The following is a 26513-nucleotide window of genomic DNA, read 5'->3' as shown; positions in this document are numbered from 1 at the left end:
CAATAAGTATATATATATTTTAAAATTATATAAATATTATTAAATAATGTGTATGAGTTATAATATAAATTTTAAAAATATAAGTTCTTGAAAATGATGAATATTGATCTTATTTAGTCAACAAAATAGAAGATGACCTAGCTAAGCATGAAAACAATCAAGATAATTTTGATAACTTAGTGATCTATCATTTATCCTTCTTTTGTTTTAACTTAAAATGAAAATAATTGTCTAGGTAATATGTATTCTAGACAGAGCAACTAAAAAAATTACGACAAATAAATTATGTAGCTAAACAGTAAATATTAATTTCTAAGTAAACTTTAGCTATGGATTAGTGACAGATTATCAAAAGAAAATTCCCATTAGCTATGAGACGAATTCCCTACCTAATTTCTATTTATCTTAAAGTCAAATTATGTAACAAACTTTTTTTTAACCCAAAAAAAGTCATTCATCTAGTTGAAGGAAATATGCACTATAGTAAATTAAGGTATTGCCTTGGAAATAAAGTGTTTTAATTCAGTATTTTCTGATATATATTTTCTTCTTACAACTTTTAATATATGGTGAAGTAATTAACTTTTTTTCTAGAATAAAATAAATTTTCGATTATATAAGATCAAAAGATCTTTAAAATATAGAGTGAAAATTCATACTATAAATTTTTAAATTTAAATATTAATTTATTTAAAATTAAAATACTAAAGTCTTAATCGATTCATGGTCTTATAGTTAATATATATTCTTAGTATCATCAACCAAATATACAAAAGAATAGATAATTAATTTTGATCTCCTTGCAGCAATCTTGTTAAATTTATTTATTATCATCATCTTCTAATCAACACGACCATTAAGAAGTTTTAAAAATTTGGAAACATTAATTTTTATTTAAAAAATAATAGAAGAAAAGAACGTGGTAAAAAATTAGTTAGTTTAAAAAAAGAAATAAAAGTAAAAATATTTCGAGTAATTAGGAGTTTTTATATAGTTCAAATAAGAAAAGGTTTAATAGTTAAAATTTTACTAATTTAAAAGTTTTAAATATTAAGAAATTTATTAAATAATAATTTTATAATATACTTTCTGTAATCCAATGTAAACTTTATTTTTAAAGGTAAACTTATAAATCACCTAACTCTTTGTCCACGTGTAAAAAATTAGAATCAACATAACTGATATTCTCACGTAGGATGCAGCATATTTCATATATTCACAAAAAAATTATTATTATTATTATTTAATTTAGAATGAGAATTAAACAAAAGGAAGTCGACAAAAGATTAGAATTCCAGTAATTGCTTAACGATTCTTATGTCTTAAAATTTGAAAACTTGGAAAGGATTTTCCTAACATTACCATGCAATGAAATAAAGGTTCTTATTGATTATTAAGGTCATAAATTCTAGAAAAAGTTAAAGTTGTTTCTATCTAACTTTATTACCGAACATCTATTTTAGTCTAAATATGATTAAAATAATTCTGACAAAAGAAGAAAGAAATATACAAAAACTTACGGCTTGTTTGGATGGTTGTTACCCATTGTATTGTATCGTATTGTTACGTTAAATACGATATTTGTTTTGATTGTTACTTAAATTTTATTGTATTGTATGGTTAAATTTCTCGTTACATAACGACGAAATGTGCCACTTTATGTAACGACCAATTTGGTGTGGTCGCGTCGTTACCCTGTCTTTTTCTCTCAATTTCACTCTTCATTATTATTAAATAGTTTTATTTTATCATTTACCCTACCTTGTTATATAATAATTTTACCTGTATCATAATTTTTCTTTATAATATTGTAAGTTTATTCTTCATATCGCTAGTGTGTGATATCATGAAACGATGGAAATAACACAATGTATCCAAACATTATATTTGTAAAATGATACAGTACAATACAAATACAGTATGATACGATAAATTATAAAACGATATGTAACAGTAGACGATTTCCAAATCATTCCTATTTAACTAAAACGATCATAATTCTAAGGAACTTTAAAGAGGAAAAGTAGGATTCTTAGTTTTTACATCATTAGAATCGTGGCAAATTTATAATTACATAGCAGACCACAAAACAAATTAATATTTGTATTTAATTTCCATATATCTGTTTATGAACATATTGCTATTTAAATTGAAGTTTACTTCAAAATGAAGACAAAAGCGTTAAAAAAAGAAGCTTTAATAACAATCTGTAATATTGAAAACCTTAGAAACGTGAAAGTATTGGATTTAAGGAAAATAGTTGCACAATTAAATAAGGTAAAATCCTACTCAAATTTAAAGTCCTTAATATTAGAATTTCCTATGTGGAAAGATTTAGTAACTAAAATTTTAATATATTTCAAAATACTAAATATTAGGGCGATAATCAAATGACTATTTTGTCCAGTGTGAATTCTATTTTTAAAGGATAAAAAAGGCGAACGACATTTCGCTAAGGGCCTTCGTGCCTTTAATATAGTATAGATAGATTAAAAGAGTGACGCAACAATTGGAAGAGCAAAGTAGGAAACAAAATTTCTTACATTTAGAATTCCATTACGTTTAGAAATTTTTATCCAAATATAACCATTAATTTGTTATGTAAAAGAATTAATTGAAAGAGAATACATATAAACTATAGAAATAAAGTCGGTAGTCCTTTTCTTTTTTTATTTGAGCTATACACATTTTTAGGAAAGTAATCTAAATTATAATTTTGTTCAATATGAACTTTATTTTTAAAGGGTAAAAAGGCGAACAACATTTCGCTAAGGATTTTTGTGCTTTTAATATAGTCTATTGATTATATAAATATTATTTGCAAATATGATTGACACCATTGTCAATAGAACATTGAGGTCGATTAACTATTTTCTAGAGGTAATTCTTCTTTAATCTTTGAGTTATAATAATCAAGTAGATTGGAGGTTTATATTTTCAACGAACATAATGTTTCTAATTATATTCAATTGGACAAAAAAAGCTACTTTACAATTTTATCATATCTTTCCAAGCTATGATTTAGTCCATATTAATTCTGATGCAAAGAACAAATAACTATTTGTTGCATGAATAAGCCAATAGCATGCCATGTTCGATTTTCCTTAAAGGAATAACTATTTTTTTAAGTTACTTTTTTTTTTAAGATTTGAGTGTGAGAATTTTTACAATTATCAATGCTTAAGTATACTCTAACTTTAATCTCTATTTACTCCTTCAACATATTATTTAAGTTTCTTCTTCTTTTCTCTAATAAACTTTGATCTAAATGGACAACATTAATGATATATTTTAGACACTAAATTATATTAGTAAGAGTTTCAATTATAGGAATTTTTTTGCTGCATTTACAAGTTAAATACCATTTTTTTTGTTCCGACTTTTTATGTTAGAGGTCAAATAAAAAAATTAGTTCGAGTCACTCTAAGATAGAATTATGATAATATTCTTATTGTTCACTCTTATATTTAAGAAATAAAATAATTCAGACTAATTTTAAATTTATGGTATTTAACCTTCTTTTAATTTTATTAATTTTAAATATAAATTTTACAATAACCGGTGGGCAACACGTGCGAGGCACGTATACTAAAACTAGTATTGGCTAATAGTGGGAGTAGTTAGCACTACTTAAATATTCAACTAAATAGTTTAATATTCTTGAAAATACTATAAAAGGAAAATGTCTCGTACTTTGAGATAGTCAAATTAATCATTAACCTTATTGTAAGCACGTGATTTTTGCCCTATCAGAGAATTACTCCCAAAAAATCCAAAATAAAATAATTTTCCTTTGTATGCAATTTTTTGTATTTTTGTAGTATTTTTTGCATACTTATTTGTATTTTTCTGTGAATGTTTATTTGGTTAAATTAATAAAAAATTATAAAAATATGTCACATTTTTGCATTTAATATTTATTTAAGTTTGTTTTACAAAAATAAAAAATCATAAAAATAATGTACGTCGCATTTTGGCATTTAACGTTTAATTGTGCGATTTTATTGTTAATTGCTATCTTTATGTGCGATAATTTATATTTAGAGCTAATTAGTATTTTTTGATAAGTTAATTTAGTTTATTAACTTAATTTAGAATTTTTTTAGTTTTATTAATTAGAAAGTAAAAGAAAAGAGAGCAAAAAATACAAAGAAAATCGGATTGGGCCACTTCTTCAATTTTGAACCACATGCCCAAATATACCCAACCTTTCCCTACGACCCGGTCCATTTCAAATCGGATCGACCCAGTCCATAACCCAACACCCCTATTTCCCTATCTTTCAAAAAAACAAAACCCTAAAAAAAAAATATTCTTTCACTGTTGAAACTCGCCCCCCCCCCCCATCTTTCACTCTTCTTCCTCAAGCTCCAAGCAAGCCATCCATGCCTGCCCCCCTCACATCACCTTCACACACACGCTCACCCCTCATACCTCCATCACCTTCGACACACCACCACGGAGCCCGTTTTCTCCATGTCGAGCTCGAAGCTCGTTCATGGCAGCCATCTCCTCCACCTCCAGACGAGCTCCAGCCATGTCCGCCTAGCTCCACCGCTTTTGCCTCTTCTGTGTCACCATCCAAACGCGCTGCTGCTTCATCTTCTTCGTCAAGCTCGAGCTTGAGCTCGACACCCATGGCTGTTGCTGCGTCTTCGTCATCAACTCGTCGCCATGACTGCCATGGCTAGCCCCCTCGTGGCTTCATCGTCTTCATGGCCAAGCTGCTCCTGCTTCTGCTTCCTGCTGCTTCTGCTACGATCCAGCCAAGACGTCGACCAGCTGCTCCCAACCAAATGCCCTCCTGTGTCGTTGCGACTACTCACAAAACCAAGATCCTTCTACTGCTTCCGCTATGTCCAACCATGTCCATCTCGTCGAACACTGCTGCTTTCTTCTTCGACTTCTCCATCACAGTAGCTCGTCGCTGCTTCACTTTGGTCGGGGTTTGTCGAAACAGTCCATACACAGTTCGAGTTCATCGTTGGTCAGTCGTTGTTCGTGGTTTCGATCCGGATAGTGGGTTTTGAGTTTCACTTTTTGTCCGTATTTTATTTTGATATTCTCGAATCTAAAATCGGTAAATGTTTGATTTTTGTTTTGTTCGTGTTTTGTTTTGTTAATTTTTCAGTTTGTTCATGTGAAATTGTTAGTTTTAATGTCGTTAGATTCAAATTGAAGTTTAATTAATTATTTCTTCAGTTTGTTTCATGTGTTGTTATGTATTTTTTCAGAAATGGTTAATGTTGGTTAAATCATTTGAATCCGTCATGTTTGTTGTTTAAAATAGATTTAATTCATGTTCATCTTTGTTTGAAGTTAGTTTGTAACCCCAGTGATTTAATGTGAGTTTTTTGTTTTTGGTTTTTGATTTGTTGATTTAGTCTGAATCATGTAATTTGTTGATTGATATTGTTGTCTCTTTGCTCATTCATTTTTGGTCTAAGTTAACCAGGATTAGTTCCCAATACGGTTAACTTATTCCCATTAATTTGAAGCTGTATGATTCAATGTGTTCATAAGATTTGTTGTTGAAATTTGTTTAGAAATTGGTCATATTTACCGTATTTTGGTTGAGATTGATTATGTGATTGGTAATAGCTGATGGGGGTAGTTTGGCAATTTGCAGTACGTTTAGGGGTAAAATGGTAATTTCAGTAAGGTTAGAGGGGTATTTTTGGAATTAAAATTCTGAACAATTATTTATTTTGAGTGCTTTGTCAATTAGGATTAAAATAATATTAAAATAATCAGTAATGTGGGGACAAGATATAATGGGGTATTTGTTTAATGTAGTGGGGGACAAAACAGTAGGTAGTGAGATTAAAAGGGGGATGAGTGGGAATATAGTGGATTTTATGTTTAAAAATGCTGAAAGATGGTAATAAAGGGGAGACTTGATCAGAGAGACAAAAAAAAGAGGAAGAGAGAGAGATAGAGAAAAAAAAGAGTTGGATATTAAAGAGAGAGAAAAATTCCGAAAATACTAAGACTAAAAAAAATAAAAAGAAAAACATTCTGGAAATTCAAAAGAAGAATAGTATACACCTGATATACAATTTAAATATTCTGATAAACGGATTCAGAAATTAAGGGTTGAACATTAATTAGTCTTTCAAATCTGAAAAGATACCCTTGGCTTCTGTCCGTTGATTGTTGTTGGTGTTTTCTGGATTTTTATCTTGAGTTTTAAAATCCGTCACTGGTTTCTCATTGCTAGTTGTTGGTGTTGCTGTTGTTGTATGCTACTGAATTTTTGCTGATCTCCCTTTTCTTTTGCTTCCAATATCAGGTACACAACTGACACGCTGATTATTGTAAACTGAAACATGAAGCATGAATACAAAAAAATGAAGAGTTGAAGTTCTAAATTTATTTTAATTATATTCTGAATTTTATTTGTATATATAAATTATTTAGCTTACTCTAATCAGAATCATGTAGCTGTTAATATATATAGTGGAACATCTGACGATAGCTTAACAGACGAACTATCTATATATTGCCTAAAAAATAAATAAATGGTATAGTAACTCCGTCTAGTTAATTCGTTATTGTTGGATGATTATCATGTCTCAAAAAGCACGTTAGTTCATCAAACGAATAGACCATTTAGGAACTTGTAGGAATGTTGTTTAGTTAAATACTATTGGTTAATTTCAGCATGTAAATGATTTAGAATTAAAATTAGATTGCTAAGTTTTTTTTAATTTGACAAACTGTGAACATGCCTAGTATAATGTAACTAGGTAGTAACATGTGAATAAGATGGCCCAGGTCTAGTTTATGTCATACACGTTGAGCCTAGGCCCGCATTGGCAACAGATTGCCCCGCTTGCATCATTTTTAGAATTTATGAATCATATTCGAAACCCAAATATAACAGCTCAAGCATGTAAATAAATTAAGACCTTTTTCTCTTTCATTTTGTAGAGACAATTTTAATAGAAAAAATGTATGCACTTTAGGATTATCCTTTTAAAAATAAATGAGATGAGCCTCGCCCAATAAAACACAAAAATTGTGGGGCCCTCGATAAATGTTTAATTAAAATTACTTAGACTTCGGGATGAGTCATTTTAGCAAAATTCCACGGCCTTACCCAGAAATAATAATACGCTAATTGTTGTAGGCGCGCATTTTAATAATCTTACCCTCTTAAACTCGGGTGCGCATTTATGCGACCCAAATCCAAATCCCAGAACATTGAATAAAAATGCGTTCCGGATCGCGGGTGCATTTCATGTGACGCAATCCAAAGACATGTTTTTAAACGATGTTCATATTCTTTTAAAATATAATAATAAAAGCGGCTAAAGGATAAAATTTGCACATAAGTTATAATATGTATTATATCAGATAATCAAGCCGAATATAACAGTTGAGCGACCGTGCTAGAACCACGGAACTCGGGAATGCCTAACACCTTCTCCCGGGTTAACAGAATTCCTTATCCGGATTTTTGGTTTGCGGACTGTAATACAGAGTCCTTCTTTTCCTCGATTCAGGATTAAAATTGGTGACTTGGGACACCCTAAATCTCTCGAATGGAGACTCTGAAATAAATAAATAAATAAATCCCATTTCGATTGTCCTTTAATTGGAAAAAACTCCCTTCCGCGCCCTTTTGAGACGGCGCGGGCGAAAAAGAGATGTGACAGCTCTGGCGACTCTGCTGGGGAAGGTATTATTGCTTTACCCAGAACCACCGGTTCGGGGTTAGAAATTCGAGCTGGATAAATTGTTGTATTTTGGCTTTATTATCTGATATTCTCATATGATCTGTGCTTAATATGCAAAATGATGCTTTTTACTGCTTTGATATTATTTGAACTGTACATATAAACCGTGCCGAAACCTTCTCTTCTTACCTCCGGGGATGTGCTTACTGGTTAAGACTCCCTATTATGTTAGTGTCCTACCCTAAATAAAAGAGGCTCGGAAAGTTTCTAAGCCAGCTGGCCTTTTGGTTCCCGGAAAGGAGCTCCTTCCTCAACTCGAGTTGTCCGCTCGGGTACACTGTCTAGAACATATACCCAGGTTGAACCTAGAATAACGTGACTACATGCCGGATCCCTAGTAGGAATGCTTATTTGCATCATGTTGCATTTGACTTAGGGGACTCAACACAGGGGTTGGGTCCGTCTAGGATTAGCAATCTGATATGAAAAGACCATCCTGATGCATCCTATTTGTTTTCCGTGCATTTATTTGTCTCGCGCCCGCATGCTAACTGGTTTTTGAATATTAGGAATATTGTGAAATAAAAAAAAATAGCGGTTAGGGAGTTAATTGTTTATTTTTGAAAAAAAAACCAATGCCTAAATACCGTCGAACTCTGCCGAAATTTTGAGTAAATATAAAAAAAATGTTTTATTAATTTGTTTTACTAAAAGTAAAGGAAAAATAATATAAAAAAAAGAGTCATTATTCTGTCTTGTTTTCAACAAATAGAAAAGGAAAATAGTTTGTCTTGCCATGAAAAATGAAGATGAAAAAAAGGGTCTTATTTTTAAAATAGTTTTTTCTTTTCTTTTATGAAAATGCCCAAAATCGAAAAGAAAAAGAGTCGTGCTTTGAAAGTGGTCTTGATTTTTGCTGCCAAAAAATGAATGAAGAAAAAAAAGAGAGTTTAAAATAGTTTAGTTAATGCGGCGAACTACGTCGGTTTGATTCTCACCGAATGTGAGATACGTAGGCAGCCCTAATCGGGTCCAACCTCCCCTTTTGCTAAAATAGCCAAAAAAAAAATATGTCAAATTTTAATTTTATCATAAAGAAATCGGGCGGCGTTGTTTTGTCAAAACATAGCCGAATGTTCCCGAAAGGGACGCCGGAAGGCTGACTTTGCATAAACAGCCACCTTTGGGTCATTTTTAGATTTGGTACAATTGACCCACACAACCTTAAAAATCTTCTTCCCAGAGGCGCTGAAAGGCCGTGTTTGTAATACCGGGTTTTTTAATTCTAATTTGAAAAAAAAAACAAGAAAAGAGTCATAAATAAGTTGGGTCACGCCGTTTTGTCAAAAATAGCCGAATGTTCTCGAAAGGAACGCCGGAAGGCTGATTTTGCGTAAACAACCATCTTTGGTCATTCTTTTGGGTTGCGACCAGTTATCCCGCACAACCTTAAAATCTTCGTCTCCGAAGTGCTGAAAGGTCGTGTTTGCAAAACCAGGTCTTTTATTATTTGAAAAACAAGAAAAATAGCCAGTGGTCAAGTGAATACCGTTTGTTTTTAATTAAAATAAGCCGGACCGGTTTCGGTGATGTCTTAAACCGTTCTTGCCGAGATAGCCTTAGAGTATCTTTCAGTTGTCGAAGGGCTATTTTCGTAAAAGAACGAATAAGTTTGTGAAAGGTCGTAAAATAGTCCTTCCCGGCCTTAAAATTCATGTGAAATTGAGAAGAGGCCACGTCTGAAAAACAACCATTTGGTTAAAATTGGCATATAGGGGAAGGAATCTGGCTGTTTGTTTTTGAGTTTATAATTCTTTGATTAGAGTATACGAGTTATTTGATTTTCGAGTCTGTTTGTTGTCTTTTGTCAAAGTCTGTTAGTATGGTCAGTTTTTAAACTTTTATAATCAAGTTTGTTTTATTATGAAAATTGAAAAAAAATAAAATGTTTTATTATTATTTATCTTTTATTGGTCCAAACTACGCAAGGTCTGATTCATGCGGGGTCATGATACGTAGGAAATCTCCATAAGATTCGACCACCATTGAAAAAAAGAAAGAAAAATAAAGGAAAGTGTGGGAGATTTTCAAGAAACCGGAACGATGCACGTAACTAAAGTGAATGCGTGATAGAACGGTCTAACTGATTAGGGGCACTGTATCTATGATGTATGATTATCTGTCAAATGCCCTAATACTACCGTGATGGCTTCACTTTGTTGTTGTTCATATCAGAAAAGTGGTTGGTTGTGGTAACTCCTCCCTGCAAAGCAAAGTCAAAGGACAATGACTCAGAACCTCAGAACAAAGTGGGTCAGTAGCGATGACCGACAACAACTGGTCGAACGGAATAACGGGTTGGTAGAAGAAGTGAAAATGTTGAGACAACATGTGGCAGATATGTATCAGGCATGGACGACTGGGAAAGAACCACCCCCGCCACCGCCAAGCTTCTTGAACTCAGTCCTTACCCAAGCACCCAACACCATAACGGATGATCCCCCATACTCACCATCCCAACCCACTTATAGTAGCTTTTCCAGCTACCCGAGTAGCTCCATCACTCGTCAATGCTACTCCCCTCCTCAACACCACTTCTCTCCACGAGACTCCCAAAAACATGCTTCATTTTCCCAGTACCCAGCTCCACAAAATGCTTATCCACCCTCATGAGCCTACCGAAAGCCCTCTGGATCAGGTTTCCGGCCCAATCAAGCATTTAAGAAGGAGAGGTTGCTGAAAAAAGAAAAGGCTTTCACCCCTGTTGGAGGATCATATGTCGGTTTGTTCCAAAAGTTGAAGCAATTGGACATGTTGAAGCCGATTCAGATAAAAATGCCAAACCCCCTGTCAAAGAAGCTTGATTTTTCTCAAAGGTGCTCATATTGCTCAAATGCCCGGGGGCATGACACAGAGAATTGTTGGAAGCTAAAGAAAGCAATTAAGAAGCTTATTGATGCAGGTGACATTGTCATGCAAAATCCAGATGCAACAGACATTAACCAAAGTCCGTCGCCTAGTCGTAATGAGATGCATATGTCGAATATGACTTGTTTTGAAAAGGAATATGAGAAGTCTTCTGAGATCCTCGGAGGTCCGCGCGTTGCAGAGTTCTCAGTGCCATCAGAGGTGGCTCTTAAGAATGAGCCCACGAAGGGAACCCAAAAGCAATTTGTTAAAGAACAACGAGATGGAAGCTGGTGGAGGTCCCAGTAATATTGATGCCGAATTCAGTGGCTAAGATGCTGAGCTTGGCAATTGGAAAGACACTCCTTTCTTGGTTGGTCAGGGAGGAGTTTTGGTGGTTCATTTTGTTATCATTTCTGTTGTCCGGGTTATTTACAGGGTCGTAATCCAAACATTGTCTTGTGTCAAACCCTCTTATCCTTCCATTTGTGTCATAGTGGTTTGTTTAGTGTTGTCTAGGATTGTTTTAGGTTTGTTCCAAGGTTGTACCCCAGTTGTTTTGCTTGTTTCATTATACGAGCCGTTTCACCGCTTGTCTAATGCAAATTCCGGTATTTTGTTACCTCCAGTCATCTTCTTTGTTTAGTTCTTTTTATCCTTTTGTTTTGTCCTTGTTCAAACGCCAATTCTAGTGACATGACATGCACGCACAGTTTGGGCCTAATCTTAAGAGTTAATTATAAAACCATTGGGAGATGATCGGGACACTTAAGGGAAATAAGAACAGCTTGATATCATTTGAAGCCCGAGCAACGTGAAACTGGGGCAAGTAAAACATAAAGAAAAAAAGAAAGAAAAAAAACATAAGATCAAGTTAGCCATATTGCCAAGAGGGCCGTTCATGGTAACGAAAGTAAGAGTATTGCCCAACGGTGTTTTTTTTTAAAAAAAAAATGACGAATGAAAAGGCGAGTGTGTGGGCATGGTTATCAAGCCCGGCACAATCAGAAGATGTAGCGAATATTCAATGGGTTTGTTTGTGCTTGGCATGTTTTGAAAATTGGAATGACGAAGGCATTTTATTCTGCTATCTAAACACTTTATCATTCGTTAACCCTTTTGAGCCTTATTGTTTTTTCTTTCGTATCCCTCATTCGGAACCAGTAGCAACAACTAGAAAACACAAACATGGAAGGTAAAGAAAAAGAAAAGAAAAAAAAAAGAAAAGAAAACAACAAAACGACAAAAGAGAAAGGAGAAATGAGAAAAAGAAAGAAAAGAAAAGAAAATAATAGGTAAATGAGAAAAACAGAGGAATTGTGAACTACGTTCGACCTGATTCCTCAAAGAGGATATGTAGGCGCCTCACAACTCGGTCACAGTGTAAAGCAAAAAATAAAAATCCCCAAGCAAGAAACTGGGGCAGAAGTTGTGCTTGATGTAAAGAAAGTCGGTTCTGAAGGTTGTAAATTTTGAACCTAAATTGAATCGTTTTGAGCCGCTAATACCCTTTCTTTCTAGCCCTGTCCAAAACCCCACGTTACGGTCCAAAGAAAGACCTTTTGACCAGTCTTCGAAAGATGCCAAGTCATACAAATGGAAGTCGGGGATAGCACCCCGGTTCCCAACAGAGAAAAGGATCATGGATTGGAAATGAATTGATAGACGAAAAGAATCCCTAGTTGAGGGTGTCATATCGGCAACACTCCAAATCCCTAGCTGGAAAGTAATACAAATGAGGGAGTCTTATCGGTGAAAATCTTCATGGTCACCATAAGGCGATGAAAACTAAAAGAAAAACCAAAATGAGAGAGGCTTGATAGTGAAAACCCTTCGGGCACTACAAGTCGAATAAAGATTGAGAATCAGATGGAATCACCAAACAAAAATTGTGAAAGGCGATTAACGGCAGAGGATAGGCCATATGTGCATCTCATGACCATTAGAGTCGGTATCTGCGTTTGATAGGTTTTATTTATAGTTTCTTTTGTTAAAGAGTCATCTTTTTCCTTTGTCTTTTATTCTGTTCCTTTTTATCTTTCTCCTTTCATAGAAAAATTCCCCAGGAGAGTCTGTTTGGTCAGAACAAGTGAGAAATGACTTCAAAATATGCCATCAGCTTTCCAATTATGCAAGATGAGATCTGACTAGTACATCCAAGTGGTATAGTCAGCAAGGAACAAGCGCGAGGCCAGTGTCAAGAAAGATATCCCCAGCAAAAGGGAATCATCCCCAGCAAATAATATCATCCCCAGCAAGTTTTTTGGAACGCAGAGCAGGGAAGGAGAAAGGGAAAAGCCATCCCCAGCAGGAGTAACGCAACCAACCACCATGTTTAAACTCACAAGTTTCCTTCATTTGAAACGGGGGTGGAAGCTATGTTCATATCAAAGCTTGAAAGGGTGAACTTTCCAGGTGTAATGCCCCAATTCTGCTTACGCAAAAGGCTATTTGAGAAGATCACACTTCACCACTAGGAAAAGCATTTCCTAGTCTAGGTCTTTCGGGTTTATTTTTACCCATTGGAGAGGCATTTCCTCCTAAGTTTAGTTTTACCCATAGGAGAGGCATTTCCTCCTAAGTTTATTTTACCCATAGGAGACGCATTTCCTCCTAGGTTTATTGTTACCCATAGGAGAGGCATTTCCTCCTAAGTTTGTCTTACCTATAGGAGAGGCATTTCCTCCTAAGTTTATTTTTACCCATAGGAGAGGCATTTCCTCCTAAGTTTATTTTACCCATAGGAGACGCATTTCCTCCTAAGTTTATTTTTACCCATAGGAGAGGCATTTCCTCCTAAGTTTATTTTTACTCATAGGAGAGGCATTTCCTCCTAAGTTTGTTTTACCCATAGGAGAGGCATTTCCTCCTAAGTTTATTTTTACCCATAGGAGAGGCATTTCCTCCTAAGTTTATTTTACCCATAGGAGACGCAATTCCTCCTAGGTTTATTTTTACCCATAGGAGAGGCATTTTCTCCTAAGTTTATTTTACCCATAGGAGACGCAATTCCTCCTAGGTTTATTTTTACCCATAGGAGAGGCATTTTCTCCTAAGTTTATTTTTACCCATAGGAGAGACATTTCCTCCTAAGTTTGTTTTACCCATAGGAGAGGCATTTTCTCCTAAGTTTGTTTTACCCATAGGAGAGACATTTCCTTCTAAGTTTATTTTTACCCATAGGAGAGGCATTTCCTCCTAAGTTTATTTTTACCCCAGGAGACGCACTTCCTAAGTTCATTTTCATGCATAGGAGACACACTTCCTAAATTATTTTCATTCATATGAGACGCACTTCCTAGTTCAAAATCATTTAAGTTTCACCCCTAGGAGACGCACTTCCTAGTCTGGTTCATTTAAGTTCATTTGTAGGAGACACACTTCCTAGTTTGAATCATTGAAGTTTCACCCCTAGAAAACGCATTTCGTAGTCTAGGTCGTTCAGGTTATATTTTTGCTTTAGGAGACGTACTTCCTGAAAATGAGAGTTTACCACTAGGAGACACACTTCCTGATTTTGATTCACACAAGTTTTACGCGTAGGAGACGCACTTCCTGGTTGGGTTCATCCGCCCTCAAAATAGGATATACTGGGTTCATCCGCCCTCAAAATAGGATATGCTGGGTTCATCTGCCCTCGAATAGGATATGTTGGGTTCATCCGCCCTCGAATAGGATATGTTGGGTTCATCCGCCCTCAAAATAGGATATTTTGGGTTCATCCGCCCTCAAATAGGATTTTATTTTCAAAGTTGTTTTGAGGTCAGGAGCCCACCTGAAGAAAGGAAAGGCGTTTTTATTTTAAAAAATTGTTGAAATCTCACCAACCTAAAGAAAGGAATGACATTTTATTTTTAAAGTTATTGATGAAGTCAGGAGCCCGCCTGAAGAGAGGAAAGGCATTTTATTTTTGAAATCTCGCCAGCCTAAAGAAAGGAATAGCATTTTATTTTCAAAGTTGTTGTTGAGGTCAGGAGCCCGCCTGAAGAAAGGAAAGGCGTTTTATTTTTCAAAGTTGTTGATGAAGTCAGGAGCCCGCCTGAAGAGAGGAATGACGAATTTGTTTTCAAAGTTGTTGGTTGAAGTTGGGAGCCCACCCATATAATAGAGGAATACATTGCAAGTCAGTAAAGCAGAAGGGTACAGCAGGAATCCCCAGCAGGAAACAATAAAAATCCCCAGCACCGGAAAGCAGAAGGTTGCAACAAGAGGTCCCAGCACAGATTCAAGCGCATGAGTCAAAAGGAAGAAAAGATGTGTCTTGAAAGAAGCGGCCTGTGAACATTGAATTATGCCCAGCATAACAAAGCCTAAATGAAGAAAGACATATCTCCAGTGGACCGAACCAGACAGTGAGAATTGGTATTCAGAGTAGCAAAAGGTCGGTGTCGCCCCCCGTCAGTTCTCGGAAGAAAGAAGCACCGGAATCGACACAAGCCGACAAGAAAGCAAGGCATCAAGAACAAATGGAAGATAGGTGGGATCTTGTAATCCGTAGTCTAGCCTAACTTCTTGATTTTTCTTTTAAGCATGGTGTAATAAGAAGGTCAGCAAACAGTAAAAGTAGCATGCAACAGCAGCAACATTGCAGTCCCATGGTAGTCCCAGCTACCAAAACTTCCCGAACTACATTGACCTGATTCCTGTTTTAGCCCAGGATATGTAGGAAACCTCTGAAGCAAAGGTTCGGTCAAATCTTTCAAAAAAATGCTTCACACGGAGTACTCAGATGGGCAAAAATCGCTCACTTTATCTTTGCACGAAAACCCTTTGTGTCTTCGGGCAAAGAGGGGCAGCTGTAAGCACGTGATTTTTGCCCTATGAGAGAATTACTCCCAAAAAATCCAAAATAAAACAATTTTCCTTTGTGTGCAATTTTTTGTATTTTTGTAGTATTTTTTGCATACTTATTTGTATTTTTCTGTGAATGTTTATTTGGTTAAATTAATAAAAAATTATAAAAATATTTCACATTTTTGCATTTAATATTTATTTAAGTTTGTTTTACAAAAATAAAAAATCATAAAAATAATGTACGTCGCATTTTGGCATTTAACGTTTAATTGTGCGATTTTATTGTTAATTGATATCTTTATATGCGATAATTTATATTTGGAGCTAATTAGTATTTTTCGATAAGTTAATTTAGTTTATTAACTTAATTTAGAATTTTTTTTAGTTTTATTAATTAGGAAGTAAAAGAAAAGAGAGCAAAAAATACAAAGAAAATCGGATTGGGCCACTTCTTCAATTTTGAACCACATGCCCAAATATACCCAACCTTTCCCTACGACCCGGTCCATTTCAAACCGGGTCGAACCAGTTCATAACCCAACATCCCTATTTCCCTATCTTTCAAAAAAACAAAACCCTAACATTTTTTTTTCTTTCACTGTTGAAACCCCCCCCCCTCTTTCACTCTTCTTCCTCAAGCTCCAAGCAAGCCATCCATGGCTGCCCCCCTCACGTCACCTTCACACACACGCTCACCCCTCATACCTCCATCACCTTCGACACACCACCACGGATCCTATTTTCTCCATGTCGAGCTCGAAGCTCGTTCATGGCAGCCATCTCCTCCACCTCCAGACGAGCTCCAGCCATGTCCGCCTAGCTCCACCGCTTTTGCCTCTTCTGTCTCACCATCCAAACGCGCTGCTGCTTCATCTTCTTCATCAAGCTCGAGCTTGAGCTCGACACCCATGGCTACTGCTGCGTCTTCGTCATCAACCCGTCGCCATGACTGCCATGGCTAGCCCCCTCGTGGCTTCATCATCTTCATGGCCAAGCTGCTCCTGCTTCTGCTTCCTGCTGCTTCTGCTACGATCCAGCCAAGACGTCGAGCAGCTGCTCCCAACCAAATGCCCTCCTGTGTCGTTGCGACTACTCACAAAACCAAGATCCTTCTACTGCTTCCGCTATGTCCAACCATGTCCATCTCGTCGAACACTGCTGCTTTCTTCTTCGACTTCTCCATCACAATAGCTCGTCGCTGCTTCACTTTGGTCGGGGTTTGTCGAAACAGTCCATACACAGTTCGAGTTCGTCGTTGATCAGTCGTTGTTCGTGGTTTCGATCCGGTTAGTGGGTTTTGAGTTTCACTTTTTGTCCGTATTTTGTTTTTGATATTCTCGAATCTAAAATCGGTAAATGTTTGATTTTTGTTTTGTTCGTGTTCATTGTTTTGTTAATTTTTCAGTTTGTTCATGTGAAATTGTTAGTTTTAATGTCGTTAGATTCAAATTGAAGTTTAATTAATTATTTCTTCAGTTTGTTTCATGTGTTGTTATGTATTTTTTCAGAAATGGTTAATGTTGGTTAAATCATTTGAATCCATCATGTTTGTTGTTTAAAATAGATTTAATTCATGTTCATCTTTGTTTGAAGTTAGTTTGTAACCCCAGTGATTTAATGTGAGTTTTTTGTTTTTGGTTTTTGATTTGTTGATTTAGTCTGAATCATGTATTTTGTTGATTGATATTGTTGTCTCTTTGCTCATTCATTTTTGGTCTAAGTTAACCAGGATTAGTTCCCAATATGGTTAACTTATTCCCATTAATTTGAAGTTGTATGATTCAATGTGTTCATGAGATTTGTTGTTGAAATTTGTTTAGAAATTGGTCATATTTACCGTATTTTGGTTGAGATTAATTATGTGATTGGTTATAGCTGATGGGGGTAGTTTGGCAATTTGCAGTACGTTCAGGGGTAAAATGGTAATTTCAGTAAGGTTAGAGGGGTATTTTTGGAATTAAAATTCTGAACAATTATTTATTTTGAGTGCTTTGTCAATTAGGATTAAAATAATATTAAAATAATCAGTAATGGGGGGACAAGATATAATGGGGTATTTGTTTAATGTAGTGGGGGACAAAACATTAGATAGTGGGATTAAAAGGGGGATGAGTGGGAATATAGTGGATTTTATGTTTAAAAATGCTGAAAGATGGTAATAAAGGGAAGACTTGATCAGAGAGACAATAAAAAGAGGAAGAGAGAGAGAGAGAGATAGAGAAAAAAAAGAGCTGGATATTAAAGAGAGAGAAAAATTTCGAAAATACTAAGACTAAAAAAAATAAAAAGAAAAACATTCTGGAAATTCAAAAGAAGAATAGTATACACTTGATATACAATTTAAATATTCTGATAAACGGATTCAGAAATTAAGGGTTGAACATTAATTAGTCTTTCAAATCTGAAAAGATTCCCTTGGCTTCTGTCCGTTGATTGTTGCTGGTGTTCTCTGGATTTTTATCTTGAGTTTTAAAATCCGTCACTGGTTTCTCATTGCCGGTTGATGGGTGTTGTTGTTGTTGTATGCTACTGAATTTCTGCTAATCTCCCTTTTCTTTTGCTTCCAATATCAGGTACACAACTGACACGCTGATTATTGTAAACTGAAACATGAAGCATGAATACAAAAAAATGAAGAGTTGAAGTTCTAAATTTATTTTAATTATATTCTGAATTTTATTTGTATATATAAATTATTTAGCTTACTCTAATCAGAATCATGTAGCTGTTAATATATATAGTGGAACATCTGACGATAGCTTAACAGACGAACTATCTATATATTGCCTAAAAAATAAATAAATGGCGTAGTAACTCCGTCTAGTTAATTCGTTATTGTTGGATGATTATCATGTCTCATAAAGCACGTTAGTTCATCAAACGAATAGACTATTTAAAAACTTGTAGGAATGTTGTTTAGTTAAATACTATTGGTTAATTTCAGCATGTAAATGATTTAGAATTAAAATTAGATTGCTAAGTTTTTTTTTAATTTGACAAACTGTGAACATGCCTAGTATAATGTAACTAGGTAATAACATGTGAATAAGATGGCCCAGGTCTAGTTTATGCCATACACGTTGAGCCTGGGCCCGCATTGGCAACAGATTGCCCCGCTTGCATCATTTTTAGAATTTATGAAACTAATAACTAATAAGTTACGTTTTTCAGCATGTAAATAATTAAGAGATTTTCTTTTATTTTAGAGACGAACTTAATAGAAAATATAGTCATTGTAGGTTTATCCTTTAAAAATAAAAATGAGACGAGCCTCGCCAAATAAAACGTATAGATTGCGGGGCCCTCACAAAATGTATGGTTTAATTAGAATTCGGAAGGACCGTTTAGCGAATTTCACGGTCTTCCCCAAAATAATAACGCGATAGTCTCTTTAGGCGCGTGTTTAATATTTTACTTTCTTAAGCCTGGGTGTGCATTTCATGCGACCCGAATCCAAATCCCAAAACATCAAATAAAACGTGTTCCGGATTGTGGGTGCATTTCATGTAACGCAGTCCAAAGACGTGTTTTAAGCGATGTTCATATTTCTTTTAAAAACAATAATAATAAAGCGGTTAAAAGATAAAATTTGCACATAAGTTCATATTTGTATAAAATCAGATAATCAAGCCGAATATAACAGTTGAGCGACCGTGCTAGAACCACGGAACTCGGGAATGCCTAACACCTTCTCCCGGGTTAACAGAATTCCTTATCCGGATTTCTGGTTCGCGGACTGTAATACAGAGTCATTCTTTTCCTCGATTCGGGATTAAAATTGGTGACTTGGGACACCCTAAATCTCCCAAGTGGCGACTCTGAAATAAATAAATAAATCCCGTTTCGATTGTCCTTTAATTGGAAAAAACTCCCTTTCACGCCTTTTTGAGGCGCGCGGGCGAAAAAGGAGGTGTGACACTTTTCACCATATATTTCTTCTTAATTTGTTAAATATCATTTGAGATCTACTGCCTTATTATATGACACGAGGTTGAGTTGTCAGGATAATGACTATCTAGCACGTGGACCAAGAGGGAGGCCATGTGAAAGTCGAGTCCGGAACCTAAATAATGTGTGTTTGGACTCAAAACACACAAATAAGTGTATTAAAAAAAACGACATTTCTATATATAGCGTGCAACAACAACACGCTATATATTAACGGTAACGTCTGCCGTTAAGTATAGCGTGTTGTTGTTACACGCTATATGTGTCAGACGATTTGACTTCTCATATAGTGTGTTCAAATTAAACGTTATATGTAGCGTTTTCAAATCATACGCTATATATATCGTTTAATTTGAACTGGTCTTCTTCCTCGACAGAACCCTCCCCCATTTTTTTACAAACCCTCCCTTCTCCTTTTGGTCCCCCCAACCCCAACTGCTCGACAATCTAAGAAAAATAAAATTGTGGGGCCCTCCCGTCACACAAAAGGTCAGGAACGTAGGTCCTCCATCGTAGTAGAGCATTCTGGACTCGTGGTTTATCTCCTTCGTCTTCAAATTTTCACGCAATACACACACATCATCGAGGTATTTCGATTTATTTTATGTCCAAACTTGTATAATAATGTATATCACTGCCTATTGAATGTGTTTCCATGTCCTTTTGTGTTATATTTACAAAAGTAGTATGTTATATTTATCCGAACTTAGATATTAGTGTAAAATTTAGAGTTAATTTTTTATATTAATATAAGTATTTCGATATTAGTATTTCTATGTCATTATGTGTTTTTTATTTGTGAAACTAGTATTGTTGTAGCTATTTTTTTTAATGTTATGTGATTAAAATACATATGTTGTTTATATTTAGTTTATTTATTAGCGTAGTAAAATGTAGAAACTTTTAGCATAGTAAACTGTATAGTATTTTAGCGTAGAATCCTTGTAGTTTAAGTAATTTTAGAATGGTAGATGAAAATATATACTTTGTACAAATTTAGAATTTAAATTATAAAACAAACACACACAAAATAATCGAAAAATTAAATTTGACATACATAAATATTCACGATAGTTTGGTGCTACTGGGCCTTAAATATCAAGCCTGGAACCCAATTGTTACATATACTTTGTACAATTAAATCTCTAAAAAAATTTAGAATTTAAATTATAAAATAAACACACACAAAATTATTAAAAAATTAAAATTGACACACATAAATATTCATGAAAATTTGGTGCTACTGGGCCTAAAATATCGAGCCTGGACCCAAATTGTTACATATACTTTGTACAATTTAATAACTAAAAATTTAGAATTTAAATTATAAAACAAACACACACAAAATTATCAAAAAATTAAATTTGACACACATAAATATTCATGTAAATTTGGTGCTACTGGGCCTAAAATATCGAGCCTGGACCCAAATTATTACATATACTTTATACAATTAAATCTCTAAAAAATATAGAAGTTAAATTATAAAACACACACAAAATTATTAAAAAATTAAAATTGACACACATAAATATTCATGAAAATTTGGTGCTACTGGGCCTAAAATATCGAGCCTGGACCCAAATTGTTACATATACTTTGTACAATTTAATAACTAAAAATTTAGAATTTAAATTATAAAACAAACACACACAAAATTATCAAAAAATTAAATTTGACACACATAAATATTCATGTAAATTTGGTGCTACTGGGCCTAAAATATCGAGCCTGGACCCAAATTATTACATATACTTTATACAATTAAATCTCTAAAAAATATAGAAGTTAAATTATAAAACACACACAAAATTATAAAAAAATTAAAATTGACACACATAAATATTCATGAAAATTTGGTGCTACTGGGCCTAAAATATCGAGCCTGGACCCAAATTGTTACATATACTTTGTACAATTTAATAATTAACATGCAATTAATGTTGTTTAATTTATAGTTGACAACATGGACGCGCCTATACATCCCGACCTTTACTCTCGTGAGCTATTAATGCTTCAGGGCGATCATAGGTCCGCCCATATATGGGATGGAGAGTTACTTTCCCAGACTCTCCGCGCTAGGAGAGCGGATGACCTGTGGGATTTTCTTCATGACAGAGTTCTCCACGAGCGTGTAGTCCATCGCCTCCAGGCCATGGGATTCTATAGGATTATTGAGATCGGCCGGATACAGGTTGACTGGGCATTGATCACGGCGTTGATTGAGCGGTGGCTACTGGAGATGCATACTTTTCATTTACCCATTGGCGAGGCTACCGCCACGCTACAGGACGTTGAGGTTTTATATGGCATGCCCGCTAATGGCATGGCCGTTTCACTGCCTATTGCTATGAGATATATGTCGCGTGATCATTATTTGGACATGCTGCATCAGCTCACTGGTTTTAGGCCTCAGGACGAGGCTGCATCATCTGGTGCTAGTCGGTTGGCTTTGACCCCTATTAGACAGCACCTGGAGCTACTCCACCCCGATATCACTGACGATACAGAGGAGGACCATATCACCCATTATACGAGGTTGTTGTTGCTTCTTCTATTTGGATGGGTCTTGTTCCCTAATACTTCGGGAAATCTCGTCAGCCTTAGATTTTTGCATCATCTTCAGCTGCTGGATGAGTTATCCTATTACAGCTGGGGTGTTGTTGTTCTCGGCTACATGTATAGGCAGATGTGCCGGGAGAGCATGGCCACTCAGAGAGATGTTTGTGGTTTTATGTTGCTTCTACAGGTGACAAAATATTCCAATAAAGTGTTCATCATTTCCAACTCTACCTAGTTAGACTTTATCTTAACTATTACGTCAACTTTGTATGTTAGGTTTGGGCCTGGGAGCGGTTCTTGCAGTTTCAGCCACCGCGACCACAATTACCTCCTACTATAGCACCTCCGTTTCTCCCTCTAGCCAGGAGGTGGGTTCTCCGCCGTATACTATTACGAGAGTATGATGCTCATCATAATCTCCCCCTCTGCAGGGATGTGTTGGATATGCTGGAGGGCGCACAGGTAAATATGTACCTAAACTTACCTTGTGTGGATTAACTTAGTATTGCGCATACTCACGTTTCATGTTCTTATTTGATAGTTCATTTGGATGCCATACAGCAAGGATAAGATGCTATAGGGGCATCAAATTACTAAGTCATACCATGAAAGTTTGGGAGAGAGTGGTAGAAATGAGAGTGCGAAGGACGGTGTCTATTTCAGACAACCAGTTCGGGTTCATGCCGGGGCGATCTACCACAAAAGCTATCCACCTTATTAGGAGGATGGTGGAATAGTACAGGGATAGGAAGAAGGATCTCCATATGGTGTTTATTGATCTGGAGAAAGCGTACGATAGGGTTCCTAGGGAGGTCTTATGGAGCTGCTTAGAGGATAAAGGGGTCCCGGTTGACTATATTAGGGTGATTAAAGACATGTATGCTGGAGCTAAGACTCGGGTTAGGACAGTAGGAGGCGACTCTGAACACTTTCCAGTTATTACGGGGTTGCACCAAGGGTCTGCGCTCAGCCCATTCCTATTTGCCCTGGTGATGGATGCACTGACTCATCATATTCAAGGGGAGGTGCCATGGTGCATGCTATTTGCTGATGACATTATTCTAATTGACGAGACACGAGGCGGCGTCAACGAGAGGCTAGAGATTTGGAGACATGCTCTTGAGTCTAAAGGTTTCAAGTTGAGCAGGACGAAGACGGAATACCTCGAGTGCAAATTTGGAGTTGAGCCGACGGAAGCGGGAGTTGAAGTGAGGCTTGACTCTCAAGTCATTCCCAAGAGGGGTAGTTTCAAGTACCTTGGATCGGTTATTCAGGGGATCGGGGAGATTGACGAGGATGTCACACACCGTATAGGGGTGGGGTGGATGAAGTGGAGGTTAGCGTCGGGAGTCTTGTGTGACAAGAAAGTGCCACCGTTACTAAAAGGTAAGTTTTATAGAGCAGTGGTTAGGCCTGCCATGTTATATGGAACTGAATGTTGGCCGGTAAAGAACTCACACATCCAGAAGATGAAAGTAGCAGAGATGAGGATGTTGAGGTGGATGTGCGGGCATACAAGGATGGATAAGATTAGGAATGAAGATATTCGAGAGAAGGTGGGCGTGGCCCCCATGGAGGACAAGATGCGGGAAGTAAGACTCAGATGGTTCGGGCACATTCAGAGGAGGAGCACTGATACACCGGTGAGGAGGTGTGAGCGACTGGCTGTAGTGGGCACGCGGAGAGGTAGAGGGCGACCTAAGAAGTATTGGGGAGAGTTGATCAGATAGGACATGGCGCGACTTAGGATTACTGAGGGCATGGCCCTTGACAGGGAATTATGGAGGTCGAGCATTAAGGTTGTAGGTTAAGGGAAAGTTGTGAATATTTCTACAGCACAATAGAGTGAGACTAGCTAGTTAGGAGTTAGACTAAGAATATAATTGGTCGTCTATTGATGCAGGGCTTTACCTGCTAGTTTTACTATACCAGTCATTTATTTCGTATTTCGTATTCTGTATTTCATATCTCTTATATTGTTGTTATTGTATTATGCATTTTTTATGGTACTAATATATCGGCTCCTGTTGCTTTTTTTGAGCCGAGGGTCTCCTGGAAATAGCCTCTCTACCCTTCGGGGTAGGGGTAAGGTCTGTGTACATATTACCCTCCCCAGACCCCACTTACGGGATTATACTGGGTCGTTGTTGTTATTGTTGTACTTTTCATATAGCCGTATCACTTCACTTACAAGTCGTAATGTGATGAAATTCCATGATGGACATTTTCATGTAGGTGATAGCTCCCGGATGGACCACTTTGATCCAACACACCAAAACTATGCTCGGCTTCATTATTTATAAAACTCATATCCGGCTTGTACCCCCCGTTAAATATATGAGCGTTAATACAAATTGAATACAACAAAATTGTACATCGTACCACAAAGGAAAATTGAAGCTTACCACTCGTCTTGTGAATTATGTAAAGTAGGCGGGGATAAGTTTAAATCAAGGAAAACTCTTTCATCAGGAATATGTCCGGCAAAAACTCCTCCAAAATAGCCAGCTGATGACTGGGGGTTATTCGGAACATGTCCGGCCACCTCATTGTTTGGAACATCTTCGACCTTGACGTACATATCCAACATATTTATTACAAGATACTCCTGGTATTCATCCGGAGTCCTCAGAAAATCCCTCAAAGTTTCATCATCGTAGATGTTTAACTCCGAGTAAAAAGCAGCCCCTTGCGGAGTAACGGAATACGGATATCTTCCAGTTACTTTAAGTATCACTGAACGTTTCCTCTTTCCCATTTTTTTGCATAACAACGATATCAATTTATTGTACTCTAGTGTAAGTGGTAATTTAACATGACCATGTGGAAATAAACTATACCTCACAAAGTTATTCTCCGTCACAACCTCACTCCCCCAATATAATGAAACTCTTATTCTACGCTCTTCAGACATTGCGAAAAAAATGCTTTAGAGTTTAACAATAAGAAAATATTGACGAGAATTAGAATTGTATGTGAACGATTTTTCCAAATATTCTGACCACTTTATATAGGAAATGGCTAGTCCGGGAGGTAGAAAATTTTGGATATATAGCGTTTTCTAAATACACGCTATACATTGAAATAATTGTGATTGTTAGTTCACTTATTGGTGGGGCCAAAATCAGAGGATATCGTTTTCTGTTTGTGCGCTATACATATAGCGTGTAACAATAACATGCTATACTTAACGGTAGACGTTACCGTTAATATAGCGTGTTGTTGTTGCACGCTATATATAGAAATGTCGTTTTTTTTAATACACTTATTTGTGTATTTTGAGTCCAAACACACATTATTTAGGTTCCGGTCTCATGTGAAAGTCCTAATCTAAACATTAAACAAATATTTAAATTATATACACAGATATCATAAATATTTTTATTTTATTAGTAATTTTTATATTTTGTAAAAAATTACTTTCTATATCTTTAGGGCTATCAAATGGAGTTTCTTTTCAACGTTGTACATAGATGGTAAAATACCTTACCATCCCCTAAATTTATTATGGTCTATTATTTATAATCTTAAACTATTCGTCATCTTAATTATCCCCTCAACTAAGTCTTTTGAGAGCTATTATCCCCCTAGACGCTGATGTGGCAAATTGTATGGGTGCACTTGCCTGCCACGTGAATTTTTCTGTATATGTGGCATTTTTTAAAGAATAAAATATATTTTTACCTTTTTAAGTATGTTAAATTTTTATGTAATTTTTTTTGAATATAATTTTTAATAAAACTTGGATAGAACTACATTATATAGGCTAAATATTTTTATTTGGCTAAAAATAATAAAGTTTTAGTTAATCTTTTTTTGAATTTGACCTGAAAATAAAGATTTATTCAATTAAAATAAATAGTCAAGGCATCTAAACAGTGATAAAAATACATAGTTTGAAATTAATTATTTTGGCAATAATTTTTTATATAGCTCTAAATTATGGTGCTCTAAAAATATATTATTATTTTTACAAATTTTACTTGAAAAAGTAAAAATACACGGTTTGGTCCATAATTTAGCACATGACATGTATTTTATAGCCAAAATAATTTTAGAGCACATGACATGTATTTTAGAGTTATATAAAAATTATAGCTAAAATAATTAATTTCAAACTATGTATTTTTATAACTGTTTAGATGTCTTGACTATTTATTTCAATTGTATAAATCTTTATTTTTAGGTCAAATTCAAAAAAAAAAAAGATTAACTAAAACTTTATTATTTTTAGCCAAATAAAAAAATTTAGCCTAAATAATGTACTTCTATCAAAGTTTTATTATAAATTGTACTATTCGAAAAAAAATATATAAAAAAGTAACATATTTAAAAAGGTAAAAATATATTTTATTTTTTAAAAAAAGTCACATATACAAAAAAATTCACGTGGTAGGCAAATGCACCCACATAATTTATCACATCAATATCCGAGGGGAGGGGTAATGGCTCTCAAATAACCTAGTTGAGAGGGATAATTAAGACCACGAATAATTTAATGCTGTAATTAATAAATCGTGACAAGTTTAGGGGAATGATAATATATTTTGCCTACATAAAATTTACTCTTAAACAAATTCCATATTCCAACAAAAAAGATCTCATTGCCAAAAACCTATG

General features: G+C 35.4%; 1 protein-coding gene across 1 annotated transcript; it reads left to right on the top strand.

Moving 5' to 3' along the window:
- Positions 1 to 21297: 21297 nt before the first annotated feature.
- LOC104211609 (serine/threonine-protein phosphatase 7 long form homolog) lies at positions 21298 to 22463 on the top strand. The gene is made up of 3 exons (XM_070173455.1): positions 21298 to 22080; positions 22170 to 22355; positions 22455 to 22463. The coding sequence occupies exons 1-3, from the start codon at positions 21298 to 21300 to the stop codon at positions 22461 to 22463; spliced, it is 978 nt and encodes a 325-aa protein (XP_070029556.1).
- Positions 22464 to 26513: the final 4050 nt, after the last annotated feature.

Source organism: Nicotiana sylvestris, chromosome 1 (genome assembly GCF_000393655.2).
Source record: "Nicotiana sylvestris chromosome 1, ASM39365v2, whole genome shotgun sequence".
Taxonomy (NCBI): Eukaryota; Viridiplantae; Streptophyta; class Magnoliopsida; order Solanales; family Solanaceae; genus Nicotiana; species Nicotiana sylvestris.
This window is presented reverse-complemented; position numbering and strand designations above follow the sequence as displayed.

What these genes read in the sequence shown, in the direction of transcription:
- LOC104211609 (XM_070173455.1), top strand. Translation starts at nt 21,298, where the DNA reads ATGGACGCGCCTATACATCCCGACCTTTACTCTCGTGAGCTATTAATG. An exon ending in GTTTTATGTTGCTTCTACAG is followed by an intron (nt 22,081 to 22,169) that starts GTGACAAAATAT and finishes TTTGTATGTTAG; the next exon opens with GTTTGGGCCTGGGAGCGGTT.